The 26,669-nt window shown below is 43.9% G+C and overlaps 1 protein-coding gene across 1 annotated transcript in view; it reads right to left on the bottom strand.

Annotated features, from left to right (window-relative positions):
• Positions 1-26,669, bottom strand: part of LOC126528484 (uncharacterized) — a 134,854-nt gene that overhangs the window by 7,628 nt on the left and 100,557 nt on the right. The window contains exons 8-11 of the mRNA XM_050176362.3: positions 18,633-18,748; positions 13,138-13,271; positions 7,678-7,746; positions 5,312-5,485 (exon numbers count right to left, since the gene is read on the bottom strand). Of these exons, the coding sequence (XP_050032319.2) occupies positions 5,312-5,485; positions 7,678-7,746; positions 13,138-13,271; positions 18,633-18,748 (493 nt within the window). The remainder of the gene's footprint in view (positions 1-5,311; positions 5,486-7,677; positions 7,747-13,137; positions 13,272-18,632; positions 18,749-26,669) is intronic.

The raw sequence follows: 26,669 nt of genomic DNA, 5'->3' as shown, positions 1-26,669 counted from the left end.
ATATCAAACGTCAAGTGGCGGAAAAGTGCTCCCAGAATTTGGCTTTACGTTGCAGCGGCAGACAAACCCGGCGGCACGGCTCCATTCAACTGCTCTCCCTACCGTGACTGCGCTGCTTCGGACGAGCCGTCGACACCCTCCTGCAAAAAATGATCCTGCCACACCCGCATCACTTGCTCAGACAGCCAATCAGAGGCTGCCCTCGTCGTGCAAGATGGCGAAAGTGCGAGTTGTCTAGCTGCTTTTCTGGTTCATTGTGTGTGCTCCTTGTGGGCCTTCTCCCGCAGTGTTGCCGTGATGGAGCGGCAGAATTCGCCTTTCGTCGTGAAGCTCGAAATCATAAATCGGGTCGAACGCAGTGAGAAGTTGGATGTCCTCGCAGTGTGCAAGATTCCGAGGAGCACTCTCGGCACGATCTTGAAGAATAAGGGGGAGATTAGGGCTAGAAGCGACCAAACTCACGACCCGGTGCCCGTGGCGCCCAACACGTACGCACGGCTGTGTACGAGTGGTTCATCCGAAATTGCTTCAGCCGTGCCGGCTTCTGCGTGCTCGGTGACGGTGGTAAATTCTGATGAATGCAATGATGCCGTTGCCGGTGTTGCCCAAGTTTGGAGTGAGCTGTCAGAATTTCCGGAAGCTGTTGACGAATCAACGGTGGACGAGTTTGTGAGTGCTAATGATGGTCTCGCAACCACGAAAACGAAGACCATATTGCCGACATCGTACCGAGCACAAACGAAAGGGGGCACAATGAGGAAAGCAACGACAGTCCTTTGCCTACACCCTCCGAAGTGATTGGTGCACTTGCACTAGCCCGGTGCTTCTGCGCGAATGCAGAAGGTTGCGGCCTCAGCTGCTCCGACTCCTTAGACAATGTGGAGAAGTGCGTGCGTCGCAGGCAGCGAAGTTGCTCAAGCAGAAGAAAATGCAGGACTATTTCATGCGATACTAAGCTAGTTTCATCAATAAAGTGATTGTATAAATGGTATGTGCTTTTATGACATCCAAATATTTAGCAGGCTTATATTGAATTATGCTCTATATTGAATTGAGAGGCGTTTTTTCGCGAGTTCGATATAGCCGGGTTCGACTGTATGTCGCAACAATAGGGTAAAGCTGTGTACCCCTATTGTTACTGCCATCCACAGCGATCGAAAACACTTGCTGTTTTCGGGCATCCAGTAAAGGAGTTTCCGCTTTGGCGGCATTTCCCGAACAATTGACATCGTCTTTGTTCGTCCACAGGCATAGCGTTTTGCTTCTTCGCACTTGGGGAACATCTTCTGGAAAAGCGATATGGCATGATCGCTGGCACTCAGCAGGATGTTGTGTTCAACTAAAAACACCGTGAAGAGGTATTCTGCACGAATCACACCAAGGTCGTTGTCACTGCGTACAAAACTTGCTAGGCTTGGCTGGCTGTCCGCGGCTCGCATGCATCCCTAATGCTTTTCCGAAGCTATGTGGACCTTCATGTCAGACTTGCCGTCATGCGAGATGTTCACATCACAGGCACAAGTGGTGCAGAATCCGAACTTCTCCCCTTTCTTTGACGGCATGAAGCACGGAAACTCGGCCGTGTACAATTTTTAAAACGCTTGGAAGTACTGTCGGGGCTTCGAGCCCGCCATTGCACTGCAAAGCTGCTACAGGCCGGAGTTGCACTGCGTCTGACGCGGCAGCTGGTCACAAAAAACGCGAGGCCAACACTGCAGTGACTGAAGCGACTGAAGTCTAAACCCATGAGCCCGCGAAAACAAAGGCAACAGCATGGCAACAGGTTTGCGGAGGTGCTAGAGGCGCTATCGGCACTATCAAGCTTTGGATATGGATTCGTGACTCCCCCTAGTAGACGACAGAAAACACTACAACCTTGCAGCTGCTGGTGATGATACCATGCATACGTACTGACCTCTCGTGGCGGCGCAAGCTACCAGGGTGTAGTTTTACTACACTTTCAAGTTTCTTTTTTTCGCAAATAAAATGTTTTCCATAAAATTTCAAGCAAGATTCGTAAAATGGTAAGACTGCTCGAAATTCGTACATTTTACGGAAAATTCGGAAGAGTTGGCAGGTATGATATAGTCACTATCACAGTTCACACAATGTAAGCTAACGAATCAGCTTGTCCTAGTCTACCTCTCTCTTTTTCTGAGCTCTCACCTTCACCAAGCACATCCATGTTGAGAAACTTCTCGCCACGTAAGAATAACATTTCGCTCTTGAGGTGTAAGTGATACATATTTATTTACATACACTAAAGATCCCAAGAGAGGTACATATGGAGGTGGTAAAGGGGGGGAGGGCAACTGTTACACAATGTGTCACACACAGACACATCTGAACGAAAAAATTAGGGGTGTGCAAATATTCGAAGTTTCGAAAACGAATTGAATAATTACTAAATATTCTAACTATTCATACTCGTATAAAAAACGGAACTTTTTGGTATTCTTGCATATAGAAACTAACCACATATTCCACAACAACCGACTGTTAAAGTTGGGCTACTGTTCTCTGAATGCTAAACAAGGTATTGCAAGTTATCAGAAATGAAACAACGAAAAAGGATTTTGAAGCAATCGAAAAACAAAATGAGTGATGCAGGTTTATTTAATTTAGAGGCAGAAGCCTACATGACAACAGGTGATTTTTGCTTATAGCCTGTCATTTAGTGTTCCTTTCAGTTTAGTCATGAAGCAGTTTTAATGTGATAGCGTTAAGGGCCCCATGTTGCAAAAAATCTGGTGTCGGCATCTTGCATCAGATGTCATTTGGCGAAAAATCATTCCAAACCACAACCACGCAGGCCCTCCATGTGGTGCCGAGGCATTACTAAACTAATTGAATTCCTCAAAGTAAGATGCGTCACAAAAATCGTAAAGTACATCCTAAACACAACGTACAAACATGATAGCGTCGGATTGCAATTTGAATACACCAGAAAACATCATTCTGTAATGCGGAAACTCAGACATAAACCCCCTTTCCAGCGTTTCTACCATTCATATAGAGGCGTGTTGCGCTCGCTTCCTTGCAACAACACCATGCAGATGGCGCTTGCCTCTGCGCATCCGCTGCCCACACAAGAAGCCGCGTTTCTACCAGAAAGCTCACCTTTATGCATAGCATTCGCCACCAGCATTTTCCGGTAAACATTATGCATTATGTGGTAACATTAAGTTTATGGTTACATAAACTACAGTTGTCGGGATGCATGAGAAGCAGTCTCGGAATCTTTGAATGCTATCGCATTCCACTCTTAAAGGCAAAGCTTAAGTGTCCTACAAATCTTTTTCGTTTATGCTACAACCTCCAATGTTTTCCTTGCAATGGGCTCTTTTCCATGTGTATACCACATGCAAGCCCTTCAGCAATTTTTTCTTTTCTCTGTCCACAACTTGATTGTTTCTTCAAAAACTGCTTATTTAGTATTTTTGAAAAGCCAGTCACATAGCAGCCATTCGTTTTTGAAAAGCTTGTTTGCAACTAGGGTCTAAAGATGCTCAGAGGAATTTCCTGCAGTTCTTTTAATGACAATAAGTGATGTTATGCATGAAACACTGCAATTGTCTGTGATAATTAGATTTCTTTCTTTTTTTTTTCACTAGGCAGTACAAGCTTGGCTAATCATACCGATATAAATGTTCCTTCTGTAAATATATGTGTCTGCATTTGACTATTCAATATTTGATACGTACTAGTATTCGTATTCGAGAAGGTTGATATTCGCCCACTTCTAGAAAATATACATGAAAGAAAAGCAGGCATTTTAATTGTGTAAATAGAAAAGGCCGACAAGATGTTTAAACTATTGTACATAAGGAAAACTAGAGGAAAATAAATAAATATGCAATACTAAAAAGACAAAAAGCATTCATAAAGCATATCAGTTATTCATGCAGTAGGTACGTCTGAAAGTGTCAACCCCTTTTGGCCCTTTTATTTATTTACACACAGTACTCACAGCATCTTGATAGCATTAGAGCGGGGAGGCCAGACAACAACCAAAAATTTACACTTACACCACAGGTGCCATGCCCATTTTGCACCACATTCACAATTAGTATACCATTACAGGCTGCTAATTCAATTAAATTTTGGAACTATGTTCCAAATGCATCTATTCCAGTCTTGAGTATAGTACAATCAAACCAGCTTACAACGAACTAAATAGTTCTGTGAAAAGTGGTCATTAGATCAGTAGTTCACTATATGTTGACTGCCCTTCTAAACGTACAGAAATTAGCAACACACTCATTCTACTGCCGCAGTCTTATTACAAAGTGACAACAACCACTCTGCCGATAAGTCAAGCCGTTTTGCTTCGTTAAGCTTCACCTGCTTACGAGCAAACTCGGCAGGCGAGCAAACGGCAAATTCGATTCATTGGAAAGGCAATGAATCGAATCTGCCGTTACTAGGAAAACGTTTAAACAATGCCTGCAAAGCAATTCCTCCACATTGTCTTCAAGGTCAATATGGACAATGCAGTGGCTGTGGTTATTAAGTTTTGGTCGACGGTTGCACTGTTTCACCTTCTGTCAATGGAAACCCTAAAACGGTAGAGTGACGCCATGCTCCCCTTCACTTCTCTGCACGCAGACATGGGTCAGTGCATGCAGTGACCCATGTCTGCGTGAAAGAGGTTCGTTGAGGACGGGACATGTACACATCACCACATACTCAATGACCCAAGTTGGTCCGATGGTTGGTTTTGAACTCTGTTCCCTCAGCGCAGCCCGATGCGCTGCCCATTTGACCACGGACTACCCAGTGACTGTGGTAGGTGGGAAAACAATTAGCAGGTGTATAGGTGGTAATGCATTACCGTCGACAGTCATCGCGAGATGGGCACTGTCAATTTTTTTTTTTTTGACGATTTTCAGGTCTATTTCTTTTCAGAGGAAACACCTAGTAGCCAGACTTAATCGTTATAGCTAATAATGCAGTGTTGAAACATTCTATTAAGCAGACTATTTTACCATGGAACAGACATAAAGAAAAATGTTCACAATGGGACAGCTGCTCATTGTTACAACTGAGTAATGTTAAAATTGTGTTTAACTGTACTTTTTTTGTCAATTAAAATGTTGGGATGTTTGTCCCCTTTGCTTTGTTTTTGTGCAACCTGGTTATCACAATTATTGGTTAATACAATGAGATTTTCTTGGCACTTCAATATTGTTGTAAGTGGGTTAGACTGCAGAATGCTCAACTGCAGTCCAGTTAACTGCTCTGACTCCTTTCGAGTGCCTCAACGGCGTATTTACAGCAGTGCTGAACGCACAGAAAGGGCGGTGCGCACCTGGTTCAGAGCAGAGACCTGTGCCACGGAGCGCACTGCAGCCACTGGCTTCGCTGCCGCCGTTGTGGTCACAACCGCTGGCTCCCCACTGTCGCTGCTTCGTGTGCCGGCATCACCACTGCCAGACTGCTCCTCTGCAGCCAAATCAGCGTCGTGGCTTTTCCACAGGAACACCTATGTACGGTGGCAAGAAAGATTGCACTAACATCAGTGTGGATCTAGTTAGACTGCCGACAGCCGTTACGAGCCGAAATAAAATGGGGCAGACTCAAGTGCAGTTGACATGCAGGTAATGCAAAGCATTGTGCGAATTGTTGCATCAGGAAACGCCGACGTGTGTTGAGCCGGCGGGGCCCCCGACGGCATGAGACACAGTTTGCTGCTTTGCTATTGCCTAGTGCTTTAAGACGTAGACTGAGGGAGCGAGAGGACGAACGAATGTTTTCCTTGTGAGCACTCTGCTACCGCATCTAAACCTGCAGTTTGATGCTCACTTTGCACAGCTATTCAAGATCGAGCATCGACATCGCTCCCACTTAACGTGCTTGGCTGGTTCTCCTGCAAGTGACCGCCAACCAAAGTGTCAGCTACTTCCCATTCTTGACTGCAGACGGCTGCAGTTGCCTACTCATTGATTCACGAAAGCGATAAGATGAGACACAAAAACCTGACTCGACTCGGAGAAGAATGCTTTGCATAAAAGAGGAGGCTCTTTATTAAGTGCAGGGAATTCTGCTGGCAAATATGTAGGCGCCTACATGCTGCTTCGCACAGGGAAGGAGATGGGGAACAGAAGGGCTTTAGGAGGAAAAGGGCAAAAAAAAAAAACGGGCAAGAAGTATAGGCAAATAAAATAAATGATTATGGTATGCACAGGGTGCAACAAAGGTAATGGTGTTTATGTAAAAGAAGGCTGGTGCGTGTCATTTATGCCAATATCTTGAAGGAATATGAAAAACAATTTTGAAGCTTGAGGTTGCTTTGAAGACGAAGGCATAGGAGGACATAGCATTCTCCTAGTGCTAGTGGTCTTTGGGAAGCAGAACCCATTCCACTAAAATAACAAGCCCTTTTGTCTATGCAGAAAGCTGGACATTCCAACAAAATGGGTTCCGCAGTTTTGAAAGCATCACAGTTGTCACAGTGCGGGTGTGTGGTCCATCTAAGACGATCCAGGTAGCTAAAAATTGAGCTAAACGTGTTGGTTTGTTCACTCTGTCTTGGTTGAGCCAAGGCAAAACAAACTGTAAAGGAAGATAACCACTGTATTTACTCTTGAATAAGCCGCCCTTGCATATAACCCGCACCCCCCACATTGGGATGCAAAAATTTTTAAAAAGAAATTGTAAAGGCGCCTAAAACCAATGTTTCGCCTGTCAATGAGGGCCTATAGTGCCGCGAAGTGCTACAAGATGGCCCCAGGCAGTTTTTGCTATTCGCTGCACATCATTACCATCATCGTTCCGCGACCTAACCGACCAATGAAGACTCGGCTGTCCAACTCTCGAACGGACTTGGCTGTGATTCCAGGTGGCTTGACAAGCATACTCCTGCCGCTTGACTTTTGTGTAAACCAGCCATTCAAGACAGAATTTCGGTATTGTTGCTCCGAGCAGATGGCCATGGGCAGCCACGAAAAAACTCGAACAGGGCGATTGAAGAGAGCATCTCTTCAGCAAGTGTGTGCTTGGGTCCTGAACCCATGGCATTCATTGTCAGTGGACACCATCGAAAAAAGTGTTTTAGTCATGGGGCTATCAAACGCCGTGGATGGCAACGAACATTATCAACTTTGGGAGCATGCTGACGTTGCGAACTCGTCCAACAGTGTCGAGCGAGAAGGTGGTGATGAATAATTAAATAAAATGTTTATGATCCGTCCCCAGTTGTTGCACTATTCTACACAACAGTTACAGTGGTACTACAGTGTGTAGCTATAAGCCTGACTCTTGTATAACCTACACCCAAGTGATACGCAAAAAAAAGTGCTACTTACACACGAGTATATATGGTAAGCAGATATTCCTGGGATCAAACGAACAGTCGTACGGCTTGGCAAATTGGTATCTGGTTGACGTGTATCTGGTCCTCTTCACTTTAGTTGTTGCTCAGGCTCGGTTAAGCAGCACACTTGTGAATACAGGTGTTTCCTATGCCATGCAGACCATTAGATATGTCTGCTAGTTTAAAGCTCTTCTGGCAATTTTTGAAGACACTTCACACAATGTGCAGTGTCCATGGACATTTTCTTTAATAAATCTTGGCCTGCCAAGTAGGGGGTGCGGCCCTTATTTGAACATGCCTCTTATTCTAGCATGTTTGGTAGTATTGAATTCTTTCCATAGGATAAAAAGTACCAAAATTACCTGGCAATCATCGCCTCCTGTGGCAAAGTGGTTTCCATCGTGCGAGAAGCAAACGGCGTGCACTGGTTTCTGCACATAACAAACATAAAGTGAGAAAGTATAGTTCGATAAAATAGTTCTTGGTCAAGAAACCTAGGGCTAACATATGAACGGCCAGGTAATGCACCCACACTTTTGTCACCAACTCTGTACAGCAAAGAAGATCAAAAAGCAAAAGGGTGAAGTACATAATGCTGAAGATTATGTAGTTCAAGCTGACATCATAAACACTGTAGTCCCACAAGTCTTCTGTTGCAGGATGTTTTTTTACTTGAACAAGTAAAAGGAAGGAGAGATATATACACTGACAAACATTAAATAAACATTATTAGAGGCTACCAAAGTAGACTGTCATAGTCAGCTTTAACAGCGTCAGCTGTTTGTAAGGACATTTTTTCATGGTTCGTCGACACGAATTATCGCAGCGATTGCCTTGTTGTTATGGTAACTTTATGCATAGCTGGAAGCAATGCAGGGAAACAGCTTCTGCTATGGAAAAATTGCACCAAGGCTCTGTTTTGGTGGCCCTTTGTATTTCTAAATGCGAAGCATTTCTTTGCCTAGTCAGAGGCAAGGTCGAATGCGAGGCCATCCAAGGTCACAGAATTTGTCGCCGATGCGTGCGCACCCCCGTGCGCCAGCTTTCCCACATGCTTCCTTGCACACTGCTACTGGCAACTGTATGGCTACTGACTTGGAGAGGCCTCCTCTCCTTGCTCCCCTCACTGGTACGGGTGTTCCTTCACCCAATCTGTTCTTTTCTTATCCCTTAAAGTTACACCCATCATTCTTCTTTCCATAGCTTGTTGTGCCGTCTTCAATTTATGTAGAACCCTTTTCGTAAGCCTCCAGGTTTCGGCCCCGTAGGTGAGTACTGGTAAGACACAGCTATTATACACTTTTCTCTTGAGGGATAATGGCAACCTGCTGTTCATGATCTGAGAATGCTTGCCAAACGCACCCTAGCCCATTCTTATTCTTCTGATTATTTCCGTCTCATGATCCGGATCCGCCGTCACTACCTGCGCTAAGTAGATACATTCTCTTACCACTTCCAGTGCCTCGCTACCTATTGTAAATTGCTGTTCTCTTCTGAGACTGTTAAACATTACTTTAGTTTTCTGCAGATTAATTTTTAGACCCACTCTTCTGCTTTGCCTTTCCAGGTCAGTGAGCATGCATTGCAATTGGTCCCCTGAGTTACTAAGCAAGGCAATATCATCAGCGAATTGCAAGTTACTAAGGTATTCTCCATTAACTTTTATCCCCAATTCTTCCCAATCCAGGTCTCTGAATACCTCCTATAAACACGTTGTGAATAGCATTGGAGAGATCGTATCTCCCTGCCTGACGCCTTTCTTTATTGGGATTTTGTTGATTTCTTTATGGAGGACTACGGTGGCTGTGGAGCTGCTATAGATGTAGAGCCGCTATAGATATCAGGGTGTAGATATCTATAGATATCTACACCCTGATTTTGTAATGCCTCCATGACTGCTGAGGTTTCGACAGAATCAAACGCTTTCTCGTAATCAATGAAAGCTATATATAAAGGTTGGTTATATTCCGCACATTTCTCTATCACGTGATTGATAGTGTGAATATGGTCTATTGTTGAGTAGCCTTTACGGAATCCTGCCTGGTCCTTTGCTTGACAGAAGTCTAAGGTGTTCCTGATTCTATTTGGGATTACCTTAGTAAATAGTTTGTAGGCAACTGACAGTAAGCTGATCGGTCTATAATTTTTCAAGTCTTTGGCGTCCCCTTTCTTATGGATTAGGACTATGTTAGTGTTCTTCCAAGATTCTGGTTTGCTCGAGGTCATGAGGCTTTGCGTATACAGGGTGGCCAGTTTCTCTAGAACAATCTGCCCACCATCCTTCGACGAATCTGCTGTTACCTGATCCTCCCCAGCTGCCTTCCCCCTTTGCATAGCTCCCAAGACTTTCTTTACTTCTTCCGGCGTTACCTGTGAGATATCGAATTCCTGTAGACTATTCTGTCTTGCATTATCATCGTGGGTGCCACTGGTACCGTATAAATCTCTATAGAACTGCTCAGCCACTTGAACTATCTCATCCATATTAGTAATGATATTGCCGGCTTTGTCTTTTAACGCATACATCTGATTCTTGCCAATTCCTAGTTTCTTCTTCACTGCTTTTAGGCTTCCTCCGTTCCTGAGAACATGTTCAATTCTATCCATATTATACTTCCTTATGTCAGCTGTCTTACGCTTGTTGATTAACTTCGAAAGTTCTGCCAGTTCTATTTTAGCTGTAGGGTTAGAGGCTTTCATACATTGGCATTTCTTGATCAGAACTTTAGTCTCCTGCAATAGTTTACTGGTATCCTGTCTAACGGAGTTACCACTGACTTCTATTGCACACTCCTTAATGATGCCCACAAGATTGTTGTTCATTGTTTCAACACTAAGGTAATCTTCCTGAGTTAAAGCCGAATACCTGTTCTGTAGCTTGATCTGGAATTCCTCTATTTTCCCTCTTACCGCTAACTCATTGATCGGCTTCTTATGTACCAGTTTCTTTCGTTCCCTCCTCAAGTCTAGGCTAATTCGAGTTCTTACCATCTTATGGTCACTGCAGCGCACCTTACCGAGCACGTCCACATCTTGTATGATGACAGGGTTAGCGCAGAGTATGAAGTCTATTTCATTTCTAGTCTCGCCGTTCAGGCTCCTCCACGTCCACTTTCGGCTATCCCGCTTGCGGAAGAAGGTATTCATTATCCGCATATTATTCTGTTCCGCAAACTCTACTAATAACTCTCCCCTGCTATTCCTAGTGCCTATGCCATGTTCCCCCACTGCCTTGTCTCCAGCCTGCTTCTGCCTACCTTGGCATTGAAGTCGCCCATCAGTATAGTGTATTTTGTTTTCACTTTACCCATAGCCGATTCCACGTCTTCATAGAAGCTTTCGACTTCCTGGTCATCATGACTGAATGTAGGGGCGTAGGCCTGTACAACCTTCATTTTGTACCTCTTATTAAGTTTCACAACAAGACCTGCCACCCTCTCGTTAATGCTATAGAATTCCTGTATGTTACCAGCTATATACTTATTAATCAGGAATCCGACTCCTAGTTCTCGTTTCTCCGCTAAGCCCCGGTAGCACAGGACGTGCCCGCTTTTTAGCACTGTATATCTTCTTTTGGCCTCCTAACTTCACTGAGCCCTATTATATCCCATTTACTGCCCTCTAATTCCTCCAATAGCACTGCTTTAACCAAGCATTTCTAGAACACGATCTTCCAGATAGTAGGTTATCAGACCGTCAAGCAATTGCCCTGCTAAGAGCTTTGCTCTGCATGATATAAGTGAAGCTGAAGTTTATCGAACATTTCTACATCTAAAGAACAGCAAAACTTTAGATATAGACAAACTACAAATAAAGCCCATAAAATATGTTATTGAATGCATTACATCTGCGCTCGCTCACATATTCAATCTCACTATCCAATCAGGTCAAATTCCTGATGCACTGAAACAATCCAAGGTGACAGTCATTTACAAGGGGGGCAATAAAAATGAGACAAAAAATTATAGGCCAATATCTGTGATACCAATTTTTTCTCAAGGCTTAGAAAAAATATTGTTTTCTCGACTGACTAGTTTCTTTGACAAAATATATCTTCTTTCCGACGCGCAGTTTGGTTTTAGAAAAGGACGCTCTACTGAAACAGCTTTATTAACTCTTAAAGAAAGTGTGCTACAAGACATTGAAAATAAACATATAACTCTCGGTCTTTTCCTAGATTACAGTAGGGCATTCGATTAACTTAACCATAACATGCTTATACTAAAACTCTCGGACTACGGGGTTCGTGGTAAGCAGCTCGAACTATTTCGTTCGTACTTAGCCAACAGGACTCAGTGTGTGTACACTGACAATTACCATTCATCTCCCCTCCATATAAAATGTGGTGTACCTCAAAGCAGTATTTTAGGTCCTCTTTTGTTTAACGTATACATAAACGATATTGTCTGTATTGATACAAGCTCAAAATTTATCATATATGCCGATGATAGCACTATCCTACTCTTCGGAACTGATGAAGCCGGTCTAGCGTTAAGATGTAATCACGTCCTTAAGAAGCTCGTATTCTTGTCAAATTCTAACTGCCTCAAAATTAACCCAGTTAAAACCAAGGCACTTTTCTTCCGTGAAAAAAATGAAGTAATTAATTTAGAACAGGATATATACTGCGACGGCCACAGGATGGAAATCGTCAATGAATATAAATCTCTCGGAGTAAAATATAGCTCAAATCTCACATAGGATTCGCATGTTGACCAACTTATGCAAAAGACTATCAATTACCACAGGAGCTCTATCGCGTTGCCGTGCAATTCTCCCAGTGGAAGCCAAAAAACAATTTTATTCTGCATTGTTCGCTTCCCATATTAATTACTGTAGTCTCGTATGGTTGACCACTACACAAAGGAATATTACGAGGATTTGTTTATTACAAAAGAAAGTTGTTTGCAATATTGCAAATATTGATTATTTAGCTTCCACAGAGTATTATTTTAGGTTGTACAACATTATGAAAATACAACATATGTACGAATTTCGTGTTTTGCATTCATTCTATGTGTCTTCACCCACTTTTAAAAACTTTATTAGCACGACAGCACAGCTTCAGCAAAATATCACTGTTCGTACACATTGTCTTGACTTTTGGATAATACCACGTTTCCGCACTTTTTACAAATTGCAGTCTTTGAAATATAATCTTCCATTAATCCTCAATAAATACAAATATATAATGAAGCCCACATTAGCATTACTTCATCAGCTCTTTTCTTAAAAAAAAAGAAAAATCATACCTACCACTATTGTCGTGAAGCTACGTACATTAATAATTCTCTTTCTTTTTTTAGCAGATGCTAAATCCTTCTGTGTCTGTATTTCCCATTGTAGTTTTTTTTAGAATGTAATATCTTTTCCTGATGTATTGTGTGTATGCATGTGTAAATTCACACACACGCACGCACGCACGCGCACACACACACAAACACACACACACACACGTCATTTCCCCCCTTTTTTTCCTTATATTTGACTTTTTTATACATTCTTTTTCTTCTTCTGTATAGAAAACATTATATCTAGTATTGTTTATTCTTAGTCTTATAGTGTATTCTTATTCTGATGAACTGTTATTTTCTGTTTCGTATGTTTTTGTTTAACGGATCGACATGCATGTCAAGGTCATGCCCTGCCTTGAATATGGTGTGCGGGCCTCTGTCAAGCTGCAGACCGCAGCTTTTAGCCCTGTCAACCACAAAACTTGTTTTTGGAAATAAAGAATTTGAATTGAATATGCACCCACGCACGCATGCACACACACACACGTACACACACACAGAAGCAGGCATTTGTGGCTTGCCACTCACCATGTGTGTCACTAGTGTGTACAGCAGCCTGCCCTTGAGCACGTCGAAGACCCTGGTGAGTGAGTCACTTGCACCAGTCACTAGGTAGTCACCCGACGGATGGAAGTGCAGGGAGTTCACGATGCCCTCGTGAGCTGCACAGCCGAGCAGGCATGGTAATGCAAAATACAAAATGAATGAGAGTGACATCAAAGCAGCGTAGGGGGAGGTAGCTACCATGCTGGCTTGCAAACGAAGCCACTACCAGGTTTACTTAATTTGAGCGAAATACTGAACATTTCAATGAATCAGTAGCAATTCTCATTCAGCACTTCTTGTTCTTGTGACAAGTTAAAATATATAATGGCAAACTTAAGGAGGCTTCTGAAATAAGGAGATTTAACACAGTCCATTATTCTGATCTTAGTTGGAATATGAAATCAGTTGAAATTATTGCAAAGTTCATATAAAGCAAGTATTTAATGAAGTCAGTTTTGCTTGAAGGGCGAAGCATTGAATTGAAAGGTGAGAGAATATCCCACAAAGTAAGGCACCTGGTTTTATGGGCAGTATAAATTGCAGTCAACATTAGATAACTAAACAAGCATGGTTTCATGTGCCGAGAGGCATACATGAACAGTGTTTAGCCGATGACCACAAACACTGGTAAGATGAGAAGCACCAGCAGCGTGGAGTGTACATACTTTTCCCAAAGCAAACTTCATGCACATGCTACCACTTCTTTCCCAATTTGAACTGTGCAAATCTTCAAAAGTCAGCAGATCACATGATCTGTAACAACGAGTACGCAGAAAGACACCACAAATGAAGCTACCAGCCCTTCAATGAACAAAGGTAGCACCATCTCCACCACCCTCCCTACCTCCGCATTCATATTATTGTGATAGAAAATATGGACCCTCCAAGCGAATGTTTGCCGTCGCTATAGTCGTCGCCTTGAGGTCTTGTATATAGTCGTATTTAGGTATATGTAGGCTGTATAGTATGCCATGCTATATGACAAGCAGTATATGTGGGCTATATAACCACACCATTCTATCACTAAAGTTGCTTATACCAGGTCTTACATTCTTGACAAAATTATTCCTCAACATATTGAGAATGGCAACCCACAAACAAATGCCATGAAGCAAAACACCAACAGTGCATGCCTTTTATCTTAAATCTTCTCGGGCTTAAATATTAAAAGTGTAAAACATTACCAGAGCTCAAACCTGAAAATGATGCAATTCTATAAGTGTGGCTGTGCACTATTTCCTGGACTGGCCCAGGAAAGAGGTTTGAAACATACCCGATATAGTAAAGTGGTGGTAAAGTAGCTAACAAAGAAATTGGCTATAATTAATCGACGTAAATGAAATTGTCTGATGGCAAGATTCAAACAGAAGAGTCCTAGCACAACAGCTTGCTTTTACCCAGAGAGCTTACGTTTTTTTTTTATTTATACCGTTACTACCAGCTACGAGACTGATAAAATTTGTGTAATATTCTAACATGTTGCTATTGCATTCATTGCTTCTCCCTTTTTTCACTCTGGCGCGTCTCCGCCTAGATGGTGGCACTGCCAACACTGTTGCAATGTAGCAGGCAACCCCAGGTATTTTTATGTGAGCTGGGTTGTAACCAGAATGACAAACTGTAATGCAGCAAAAACAAGGACACAAAAAGACACAATTCCTTGTTTTTGCTGCGCTATACTTCATGCCATTCCACGACGATCAACCAACATCACTACATCACCACCCTCATAGTAACTGGATTTTAGGGCTGGCAATTTCACCGTGATTTCTTTCTTCATTTTTTTTCTTTCCGAAATAATGTCTTCATGTCTTACTTCAACATTAAGAAACCGAAAAGTATTGACTGCCAGGCTTTTGAGATGCATCATTGCACGGAATGTATGTTAACGCAGCCCCACCACGCTAGTATTCACCGCACCCACTCATCTTCTCAGGTTTAGTTGCTGTTGTGCACAGCTTGAAATGCATGATACGAGCAGAAAAGCTCTCAAGAGGCAAGGATGTCGTGGCAAAGCCATGCTTCCGACCATCCTCTCCTGCGGTAAGCGCACATTGTGCTTCTTTTGGATGCAACGATACAGATTAGTTTACTTTTCAACATCTCAGCAGACTCGGTGTCGGTGACAGAACATGTATGAGTGAATGCTTTGACGCAAACTTTGAATGAGAGCACACCGGAACGAGGGTGGCGCTCTAAAGCTTAGCTGACACTGTCAAAAACATTCATGCATGGTGCCAGAGTTACACTACTTTACTTTAACTAACTGGATGTCAGGAATACAGCTGTTACACAAGAACCTAAATATACTACAGAAATCTCGATAATTCAAACTCGACGAGTCAGAAATTCCTTTTTAATTAAGCGGGTTCAAATTAATGAGATTCCACTGTATTTCAGTTTGTTATTATTTGTTTTTGATAGCAGTCACCAAATTTGATGTGTGTGTGACGTGTGGTCATTTCTGACGAAGTGACATTTCGGCAGCGGGTTCACTTAAGTGTCATTTCTTCTTACAGTCATTACGCGGTTTCGCTTTTGGTATGAATATACTGGACAGCTTTTTCTGTGACAATGCTATGTTGTGGTACATACTTGCCAAAGAGGATGAAAGTATTTCTTTGTATACTGTTACTGTTTAATGAAAGTCTGATTCCCTTCTCAAACTGCCTGTATACAAAAGTATACAGAACAGCTAGCGCTTTCTTTTTCCTTGTTGAAGTGCGTGTAGTGAAATATATAAAACAAAAATGCTTCCTTGCTATTTAGGGCTTCACCACAACCTTTATAAAGCAAGCTTATAATTTTGCTGAAAGACATTAAATATGCAGACACAACTTACAGCTAACTGCACAACAGACTTGGGATTGACGGGAAGAGCCTGCGGTATAAAAGCTTGTAGTATCCACTACCAATTTAGAAGCTTCCCATTCACCTAACAAGTACACAAGTGCAGCAGTCCAATGAAGTTTTTGCGGCAATTATGACAGACCTAAATTATTTTTCACTGCACGCGTCCTTTCCTGGTATGCATGATACCAGAAATGGCTTATTTTACTGAAACGTCTGTTACAGCTGTACGAACGGCAGCTCATTATACACAGCAGACATGGAAGTGCACTGATTAGGGTGGCACGTTTATGATGGAGGCACCGCACACGGTGTATGCCAATATGGCCGCATCATATGTCGTGCTGGCTCTTAAAAGCATGCAAGCACTTTTCTTTCAAGTAAAAACAAAGATATGAAAAGTGCACTGTGTCACGTCACGGCAGCAGTTTAAGAGGAGGGAGACGGTGTGCAGCTTGAGGCACGGGAAAGGGTGGACAACAGAGAGCTGGCACAAGGGATCAAACCTCAAGAAATGGCACTACTTTAGTTAATTGATGGGCTTTACACTAGCCATCTTGGTGTGCCCTTTGCCCTGGCACTTGTGGCAGATTAGATGACCTCCAAGACATGGCATGCGAGTTGTGTATGTGGTGATAGGCTGTGCGAGGAGCGCAGGCTCGATCCTGCGACTTTGAACTTCGGCGTGTGGGAAGACAGCAGGCAACAAGCCTCAAGATAAGGCACCAACCTTCTTGGCTCGCCCATTGCTTGCCGTTGCCCCCACAGCACACCGCGTGACTTTCATTATGGCGCACGGGCCGAGTGGGTTAGGCCGTGTGTGTGGCACATGCACCTTTCACTCGGGACGGCACAGCAGTGGCGATAGCAAAGACACACCTTCAGTGTACATAGAATTGCAATAGCACAAGGAGCATCGGCACTTTCTGAATTTTTAAAGCATGGCCATAGTAAGGAAAAATTCAAGAGAAAAAAAAATTTTGAGCTATATCAGTAAATAAGCCTTATGCAATAAACCACTCTTGCCGCAAGAAGAGACTTAAGCCAGAAAAAAAGCAAAATTAAGGACGGGTGGTGATGCTGTCTTGAAGTCCACGCACCAGCTCGCCGCAACGTCATCAATTTTGACAGCGTCTGCTTAGGCCTAGGTAACTGTTTACTGGTAAAACTGGGTTACATTGTATCCTGAAAGCGCCGAAGGCTGAACTAGTCAGTTTTGACAACTGCACCACAATCGCTGAAATAGGAAAAATGCCTCCGAGACCTGTCATGTCACAGTGACGTACTGGCAATGACCTTTCAGCATGAAGTTAAAAAAAAACAATTAAACTTTGACCCTTGTTTTCTCCTTAATACCGAACCTATTACCACAGAATAAACCGAACGATGTTTAGAAAGAATACTTTAACATTCTTAAGCGATTTAGTATTTCTATTAAGTGTCCCTCCAAAGGTTGTTGTGTAACAGTACCAGCTTTTCTGTACGCCAGTGACTCACACAGGAGCGAACATGCGAGGCGGTCAAGCGCAGACAGATCCTTGACCATCTTGAAAGTTTACTTTGTTGTGAGGCCCTGACACACTGAAAAGTCAGCGATCACATGACCTAGCTAAATATCTGACCAGTTGTAGATAAAAACCTTAGCATTTGTTGTCCACTACCATTTTGCTAATGTCCTTTTCAATGAAGTAAAACCGAAGTAGAAGTCATTTCGCTCAATCAATAGTTGAATTCAAGTGAAAGAATATTACTCTTTTAGGCCCTCAGTACTAAGTTATAGTCAAAAGGACATGTTTAACACAGTGAGTGGTTTTATTTAGCGACAAAACAGATACCATGCTAATTCCTACTTTTCTTACTATATTCCTGTTATAATTTTTCTAAATGCCTTCTATTCTGAATTGTGCAATACATCTTCTTTCTCTTTCTTTTCAGTTTGACCATCCATTCATCTGGTCCCACTTTTCATTTACAGAAAGCTCTACTATTCGCAGTTATAGCTTTTCAAGCTCATTTTCATGATTAACTGTATGCACAAGCACCCAATTCTCGGCCCATTCCCAACTGTGGGTATACATATCATGTTTTAACGGTGCATCATCACCATCATCATCATAGAACTCTCAGCTTGAAACCTTGAAAGCAATGATTACTGGTTTGAACCCATGCACATTTGCTTGGACCTCGCTGTGTTACACTGTGTAATGCCTAGTTGCTCTTACTAATAGTTGTTTATATCAGAATAATCTACGAAATCAACGTGATTAGTGTACCATGTGCCTAGACATGTGCAATGCAGGACTTTCATTTATAGAGAGAGAAAAGTTTAATGATAACGGCACATAGGTTGACCTAAGGCACATTCCTCTAGTCAGCGCGAGCGAGAAACGTGGTTGGTGGCAATAACCTATAGCAGGGAGGAGGAGAGAAGTGTAACAAGATCAGGTGCGATGATGAGAGAAGTAAAGGACATAATCAACAGGTCTATTCATAGCTCAGTGTCCAGGCACATACTTTTTTAAATGCCGGCATGAAATTAAGTTAGCAGTCACGCCGAGGAGCCCTATATAAAGTTGGTTTCTAGCCAAATCTGGTCACACGCAGTCCACCGTATGTGACCAACTCACCGTTGTACTCCTGCAGGAGGCGCTTGTTGCGCAGATCGTAGACACGAACAGCAGTGTCCTTGCCAGCCACAGCCACTGTCACGCCATCCGGGTGGAACTCGGCACAACGCAGCTGCCTGCGAGCACCACAGCAACAACATGCACTCATGCAGTGAGAGTAATTTACTCTTTCAAACAGTGTTTCACAATGTCTTGGGCACGAAATCGCACAAGACAGTGCTGTGCAAAACTATGGCGCCCAAGATATGGCAGCACGCGGCAACCGATCTCGGAGGTTATGGCGATACCAGAGTTGAACCACTACGGGCAGCAAGGTGGCGGTGAAATCAGCGAAGAACACGAACAATCAGAGGATGACAAGATTAACAACCACAGCATGGCAAGAAGGCGCTAAGGGGCTTTATGCAGTGCTAGAGTTATGAGTTATTATACATTGCTCCGGAGCATATACAGCAACCATACACAGCTTTAGGGATCTAATGCGGCACTAGTTGCAACTTGCAGGTGCCACCGACAGCAAGAATATTAAAATGGCCGACCGTGCACTGTGTCTCTGTTTCACTACTCTCTGCAAACAGAATTTTCTGTTCATCCTAGATTGTATTTATTTATGAATACTACAAACCCTGTTTGGCATTTTAGAAGGGTAAGAATGAGAATACCTTTACAGAAATTGGCCTTGGAGCTGGCTGGCCAGTTCCAAAGCCAGTCAGCTCTCTGAAATGCTCAGCGTATGCACCCCGCATCACTTTCTTGCCTCCTTTCAATGTGACAGCTTGTGCTGTGAAGAGCGCAAGCTGTCATGTTAGAAGCACAATCATGAGCCATGTTAGAATGCACAATCACTGAGATCAGCCCCCTTTCCTTCATACTTTTCACATAGGACCCTATGTAGAAATTGTGCAATGTTGTGCCGATTTCGTGATCACCAAAGTTAATAATGCCCTAACATTTTTTTTGCCGCAGTACAACCGTCATCATTGTTTTACATACACCACACGACACACCTGTAGGTACGTATGACTGTGTAACACGTAGTCACCAACGACATCACAATCTGTGTTTATCTCATTTACACTTGTCCACTACTTATGTAGAAACCAACAATTGCAATATCATAAGCTCACATCAAATGGTCAGCACAGACATCATGCCGCTGCCGCCATATGATCGTCTACAACGTGGTTGTCATCGTGCTGTTGTTCTCACAGATGTGTAGTCATGACACACACACACACACATACAAAACTATCCAATTTACATGAACTTGTTGGTCCATCTTGTTTCACTTTGTGGGTAGCAAGGTCCCGCAAGATGCTTTGCATAGCGTCGATTCCCACAGTGCGGGGCATCTGCACTGTGCACTGTGCAATGCACTGTGCATTGCATTTTTACAATTATTTAAGTTTACTACGTACAGCCCATAAGGAGCAGCAAACGAGGCACAGAAGGGAATTGGAAGCAACACAGCATTTTACTGCAATAGTAATTATATGGACACTCCAGCCAAATTGCTACCGTTGCAGTGATGTTCCGTATAAATCCCAAGAGTCCAACAACACTGAGTCCACGCACCGTATACTGCAAGTACGAGGAAGAGCTTGCGCGGGTAAGCCAAGAAGGATGGTGGCTTGGTGTCTTTGCGCATTCGCAAGGGAGGAAGGCGGGGAGGGGGTGTCCTCTCACATGTGCAAGGGAAGGGGGAGGCGCGCAGGGAGATAGGTGCGCACTGGAATAGGGGTAGGGAAGGGGGCAGGTTAGTGCACATCTCTTCTACTCCAGCTGTGGCGACCGCAAAAATAGTATCTTGGAGGCAACCTGCAGTGGGCTGGAAGGCTAGCTGGCCTGAAATAGCCGGTGGTTTCGTGTGTGCTGTGTTCTCATGTGCCTAGTTCACGTTGAAGCGAGAGGCAGCATGAAAGGGAATTCGCTCACCACTGCTGCCGCTCTTCATCTTGCAGCAAGCTGCCAGCGGGTGTCCACGGTCATTAAGTGAGATGTGCTCATGTTTGTCCGTGTGCACATGACAACGTGCTTGTTAATTTACTTAGTAAGCAAATGTTTACAGCAGTTTATGCTTCTCATAAAAAGATTAACCTCACTTCGTGCAGCTGTCTGATAGTTTGGTATCACAATCAATCACAAGCATTTCGGGAGAAGTTGACTTTTTTACATCACAGTGACTTTTTTTGGTGACCTTGCTTTTTCTGATTTAACCTGCTTCAGAAGTTGTCTGAATATGTAGCTCTCTGTTTAGCACCTAGTATTGCCAGAAAGGCGCCGGCAGGTACTATTTTAGTTTCTTCCTTGTATGCATTTCTCTTTTTCAATTTCGTTTGCCCCTTCCATCAGCACCTCGAGAAGATTTTCATGAACATAGGCAATTCTTTGTAAAACCTGATTCAAGGTTTGTAAATTGTAGAACAAGTCTAAATTTATGAATTTTATGACAAATTTGGGAAATTTGGCAGGTATGTACAATTGAGACAGTACAGGGAGACCTTGGCTCAGCAGTTTTCGAAATACGGGAGGCCCAGGGCAAGATCTGCTTCGAAAAACAACTGAGCAAAAACAAAAGAAAATAAAACAAGGGCTAAGTAAGGTCTTTAGGTACCTAAATTCTCGTGTTACGTTCTCGTGTGCCTAGTTCACGTTGAAGCGAGAGGCAGCATGAAAGGGAATTCGCTCACCACTGCTGCCGCTCTTCATCATGCAGCAAGCTGACAGCGGGTGTCCACGGTCATTAAGTGAGATGTGCTCGTGTTTGTCTGTGTGCACATGACAATGTGCTTGTTAATTTACTTAGTAAGCAAATGTTTACAGCAGTTTATGCTTCTCATAAAATGATTAACCTTACTTCGTGCAGCTGTCTGATAGTTTGGTATCGCAACCAATCACAAGCATTTCGGGAGAAGTTGATGGGCACGAGAACCCATCTTGTCAGTGCAACAGATCGTGTGTGGGCACTAGGGTACAGAAATGATATAACCAAATACACAAGTTACATTTACTCATGCATTGGAAAGGTTACATGCTTAACTTACGTTACAGCTATTGGGGATTTTCCAGTCTAATTTTGTAATTCTGCTTTTTTTCCTACTCGTAGTTGGCCCGTTTGTTTTGCATGACCCCTCTACTGGTGGTGCCCAGGACTGCCCCACACCGACAGATCTCGCCGCACTTGTACGTGGTTGGCGGTCTTGTGCTTGTGTCCTATGAAGATAGACGCGTTCCGCCATGGTCAAAGAGGCTAGACATCTCTCTGTCTATCTGCTTCAATCTCCTCACACCATTTCTGGACTGTACATGTCGAAAACGGGGGGGAGGGGGGCCAAGAAAGCGTGAAGTTGTTGAAAAAGATTGTAGACTTACAGGCCTTATAATTCCCAATAAGCACCAGCTTCAGTGTGATAAATTATATTTGCTATGGTATAGTAAGCTCTCTCAAATGTGACTTTTCCTGTTCAGATGGACAAACGTACTGATGAGCTATGCCTCATTAAACGCTGCATGCGAGCCTAAATTTAACTCAGATTGCATCATGCGTGGCACCGCAATCACGCCATCTATGCATGCAATGCATGCATGATCCAGTAATGGCTTCCTTCCTCTACACAATAATACCAAGGTAAGGCTAGTGGGCAGAACGGTTGGAAAGATATAAGCAATAATGCTATAACATGTTTTCGTTACATGCAGTTTAAGCAAGCGATCCCCTCTGACTGATTTTAAAGATGTTTCAAGTCAAAAAAGAAAAGGAAAAGTCGACTCACAGCCCAGCAAGAGTACCAGGAAACTGACCACAGAGATAGGCTAAGAAGCGGGCAGTAGGAAGAAAAATAATTTTTAAGAACATACTGCGGATCACACACACTGTGGCAATCGGTGGAAACAAAGTTTTTTTTTGAGCTGACAAGAGAGAACGATGCACCACTTTAAGAAACACACAGAAGACTTCGGCAAAGAATGCATGCTGAGCATGCTATCAGCTACTGTGGCGTACCTTGCACAAAAAAGGCAAGCTGTACTCAGGGGCGGTGTTCTAGAGGCCGATCACTGTCGGAAGCTAAACTAGATTTCACCCTCGCAATGTTTTATGTGACTACACACTGGACACGTCGAAGTAGACGGCTGAAAGTGTTCCTGGCACTACGCAAAGATAGTAAGCTTGGCACAGTGTCAAAAACATTGCGTGTCTAGTATTGAGTCACACGAAACCTCGCAGAAGTGATTGTGTCCCCAACAGCAACAGTATGGTGGCCAGAGTGCAACAGCTTCTACTCGGTTTGACAGCCGACAACGACACGCAAAGTTGCAATGAGGCAGGTAAATAGAAGTCCACTTTACTCCATAAAAACTGAATTAATCAAAAAATAACAGGCTCATGTATCTGAGCTAAAGAAGTTTAACAGGAATTAGAATTTGAAAGTGAAATAATATTTGCTGTTGCACAAAAAATAACAAATAGCTAGGCAAATGCTCCTGCAGCTATAGCGAGTTAGTGCATCACACCCAAACACAAAATGCAGGCAATGTAGAGCCCAAGCTGTCAAAATGGCGCTTACATTATTCTATAGATCAAAAGTCAATAGAAAAACAGAGAGAAATGTTGAACTTAATTGCAAAATATGGCGTATATGGGTTCTGCTTTAGACTAAACCTATGCAACTGTCTTTGCATGACACAAGCCTTAACTGCAGATTTTGTATGAGTTTATTCAGTCCACCTATCTGTGTTTGCTATACCTTCATTTAAAGCAAGGCTGTCATTGGAGCCCTGGATGGGCTCCAAAGACAGACTTTTGGCGAATAGCTTTGTGTTGTACCTTTCATCAAGTCTCATGTTTTGCTTGCAGTAATTTCCCAAAATCATGAATCACCAACTAAACTACACCCTCACTCTGGTAAGCTTTAACAGGATAAACACATATAGAGTCGACTTTGATCAATTCAATCCTGACGGGACCGACGCAACTGATCCAATTATTCGACTGGCGGAAGTAAACAAAATGTGTTAAAAAATACAAAAAGACACAAGTGATTCATTTGGCAGTATCAGTCCGATTCTAAAACACCCTGAATCAATGTGTCCAAAGTAAAAAAAATGACATAAAAGCTACTAAAAAAAGCGGAAATTTAACGCACACCCGATCTTTTAGCAAGAAAAATGGGCATGAGTCCAATACATGTTGCACAATGGCGCCCGGTTTCCTAAAGTCAGCTTCGCCGCAAAGTTTTAAGGCAAGTTTCGCCGCAAGACATCTGCGTTAAGCGGTAAAGCATACGAACGCCGTGACGACGGTTTGGTTTCGTATTCGATTGCACCGCGCAGGCAATTTTCGGCCCAATCATCCTGGGACAGAAAGAGTGCATTAGAATCGTGTAAACACCGTAATCAGACAGTGTGATAAACGGTTATTGCTTAAGTCGTGCTAGGGCAGGCCGAAAATAGGCATTTTCCACGAGAGATAAGCGGTGTGTTCAACGCATTCACTGTCTCCGAAGTTTCGCTGAGGCAGATGCTGCCGCCAGAGGGTTAGCTATTGTGGTCCCCATAGGAGCCAAGCGCGCGCGCGCGCTTAAGTTACAATTATCCGGCGAAGGCGAATTTTAGGATCGAAATAACGAAAGCGTGGGCCCATAGATGTGTATGGGCGCCGACCGGGGCCTTTGCTCGGAATCAAATTAACCGAAAAATAAATTAACCGGAGTCGAATAAACGGGTATACTGTATAACGAATCAGCTTAAACAGCCATGTGTACTATACGCTTACAGATAAAAAATAAACTATACGGAGCAGGCTAGCAAATGACCTCGGAAGGTGCACAACACCTGCATAACTCTTCAGGAAGAAGGAATACAAACAGAGAAATGGAGGACAGGAAGAAGGCAAGGAAAGCAAAAAGGAACAACAAAAGGAGAAAAAGAAGAGAGATCCCAAAGACTAAAGTAAAATATGACAAAGAACAGAGTTAATTGGTTTTATCTTCCCTTGGTGCCTGGGCACTGGGTTTTAGCCACAGTATGTGTTTGACACAGTGGGCTACTTGAGCTACAAAATGCTTGCCATGCTACCTATTTTCGCGCGTCGCTGGTGCAGAAAGCAACGACAGCGTTGCTACACTACCTAAAGTCGACAGGACTCTGTGGTCGTTTATAAACTCGGTGCACACCTTCAAGTGTTGGCGCAACCGGTGCTCTCGCTGTTCCCTCTTTCTCTTTTCATCCCTGTATCCTTTTCCCTCAGTGCAGGGTGGCAAACCAAACACTCGTACGGCTAACCTTTCCTTGCTTCTCTAGAAGTTCTTCGTGCAATAAGCGATATTTTTATTCATCTGATATGACGCATCAATTACAAAATAGCCTTCGCAATCAAACAGCGCGAACCGGACGACAGGCGAACGTCCGGGCAACACGAACGCTGTCCGTGAATGCTTTGCCCGCCGTGCCTTTCGCGCTGTTCGATTTCGAGGATGTTAACCTACCAGCTCGCCCAGATTGCTGTTTTGACACCCAATGGTCGTTTGTTCCCAGTTGTACATTCGTTCCTGCAATGCTTCATGTACCATCACGCCCCCATTGTGGGTACGTGCCATGTTTTCGAAGGCTCATTATTGTGATCATCACCATAATCACCACCAGCATCACAAAAGAAAAAAAAACTATGAAAATCACGAAATTCTCCCTGCAATATATACTGCCCGCTTTTTGCCAAACAGTTTCGCGCATTAACACTTCAGAAGATTTCAAAGAGAAATTCTCCCCGCGTCCCGCATCCCTCACGCCCGACGAGGCAGTGTCGTGGAGGCAATTACAAACATTCCCACATCACACGCTACATCGCGCGATGTATCCCACGCACTATCCATACACTTGTCCCAATTGCAACTCACCGGCCAAGCTTTACCACGCCACGTGGGCACGCCAATTAACAAAATCAATGCCTCGTAACGAACACCCGTACGCACAAGAGTGGGAAGCTTTGCTGTCTAGCGTCGACTCTGGGGACCAGCTTTACCTGGTCGAGAGAGCGCGCCGGGCGGCTGTGGCTCATGGCGTCCTGGACTGAGGGCTCCACCCACGACCGCGGACTATACAGCAGGGAGCGTTTTGAATCATTAAAGGTCTTTCTCTCTATCTCTTGGTCAACAACCCCATTGTGGATGCGTGCCAAATCAAGGAAATCATAATCATCATCAAAACGAGCCCTCCCCTTGCGAAGACAAAGCGTAGGGAGCGCGCGCTTCGCCGACTGTCCCCGCGGCTTTGGCCCGAACCGAACCGGCCCCATTCCGTTGCGAGGACCGGCGCTGTCGTTTCGTCGTCGTGGGAGACGAGTGTTACCCAGCGCGAGGCGACGCGAACTGGACACGGGCAACGCGCACGCCGACGCCAGCCTTGGACGATCCACGCACCTGCCTACGCAGACCTGACTCGTCGCACTTGCAGCAGATGCTGGCCGCGTCGACGGTGCTTGCACGATAAGCGCGGCGTCGAGTGCCGTACGCGCCCCCCACGCATTCGATCCGTCGTGGGAAGCGGCGCGGTAGTCGGCAGAGCGTGCCTTCTACTTTACTGACGGACGGTACGTGAGTCTCTGCTGGTCGAGGAACGGCTTCGGCGCAGAGAGGATAGCGGTGCGCAGTGGACGACTGGTGCCCTCCTCCAAAAGACGCGCTCGTATTCCGAATCGACAGAATGCTATATACCTCCCTTTATACTATACTTACAGATCCTTACATCATGCTACAGGCTAGTTGTTTCATAATTTATTATCGTGCGATGGGGCGCGAGGACAATGTGACGACCTGGAAAGGACAGGGCGGCCAGGATGCTCTTTCCTGTCCTGGTCTTCACATTGTTTTCGCGCCCAAGTGCATCATAAGCAGTTATCCTTACTAAGAGACCTGGACAGGAAAGAACGACCAGGGCGCTGTTTCCCTGCACTGGTCTTGCTTCATACCGTTTTCGCGCCCTATTCCTCCATAAAAGCAGTTATACATCCTTAAATACATAGTGGCTGTTATGTAATATGTG

The sequence above is a fragment of the Dermacentor andersoni genome, chromosome 9 (genome assembly GCF_023375885.2).
Source record: "Dermacentor andersoni chromosome 9, qqDerAnde1_hic_scaffold, whole genome shotgun sequence".
Lineage (NCBI taxonomy): Eukaryota > Metazoa > Arthropoda > Arachnida > Ixodida > Ixodidae > Dermacentor > Dermacentor andersoni.
This window is presented reverse-complemented; position numbering and strand designations above follow the sequence as displayed.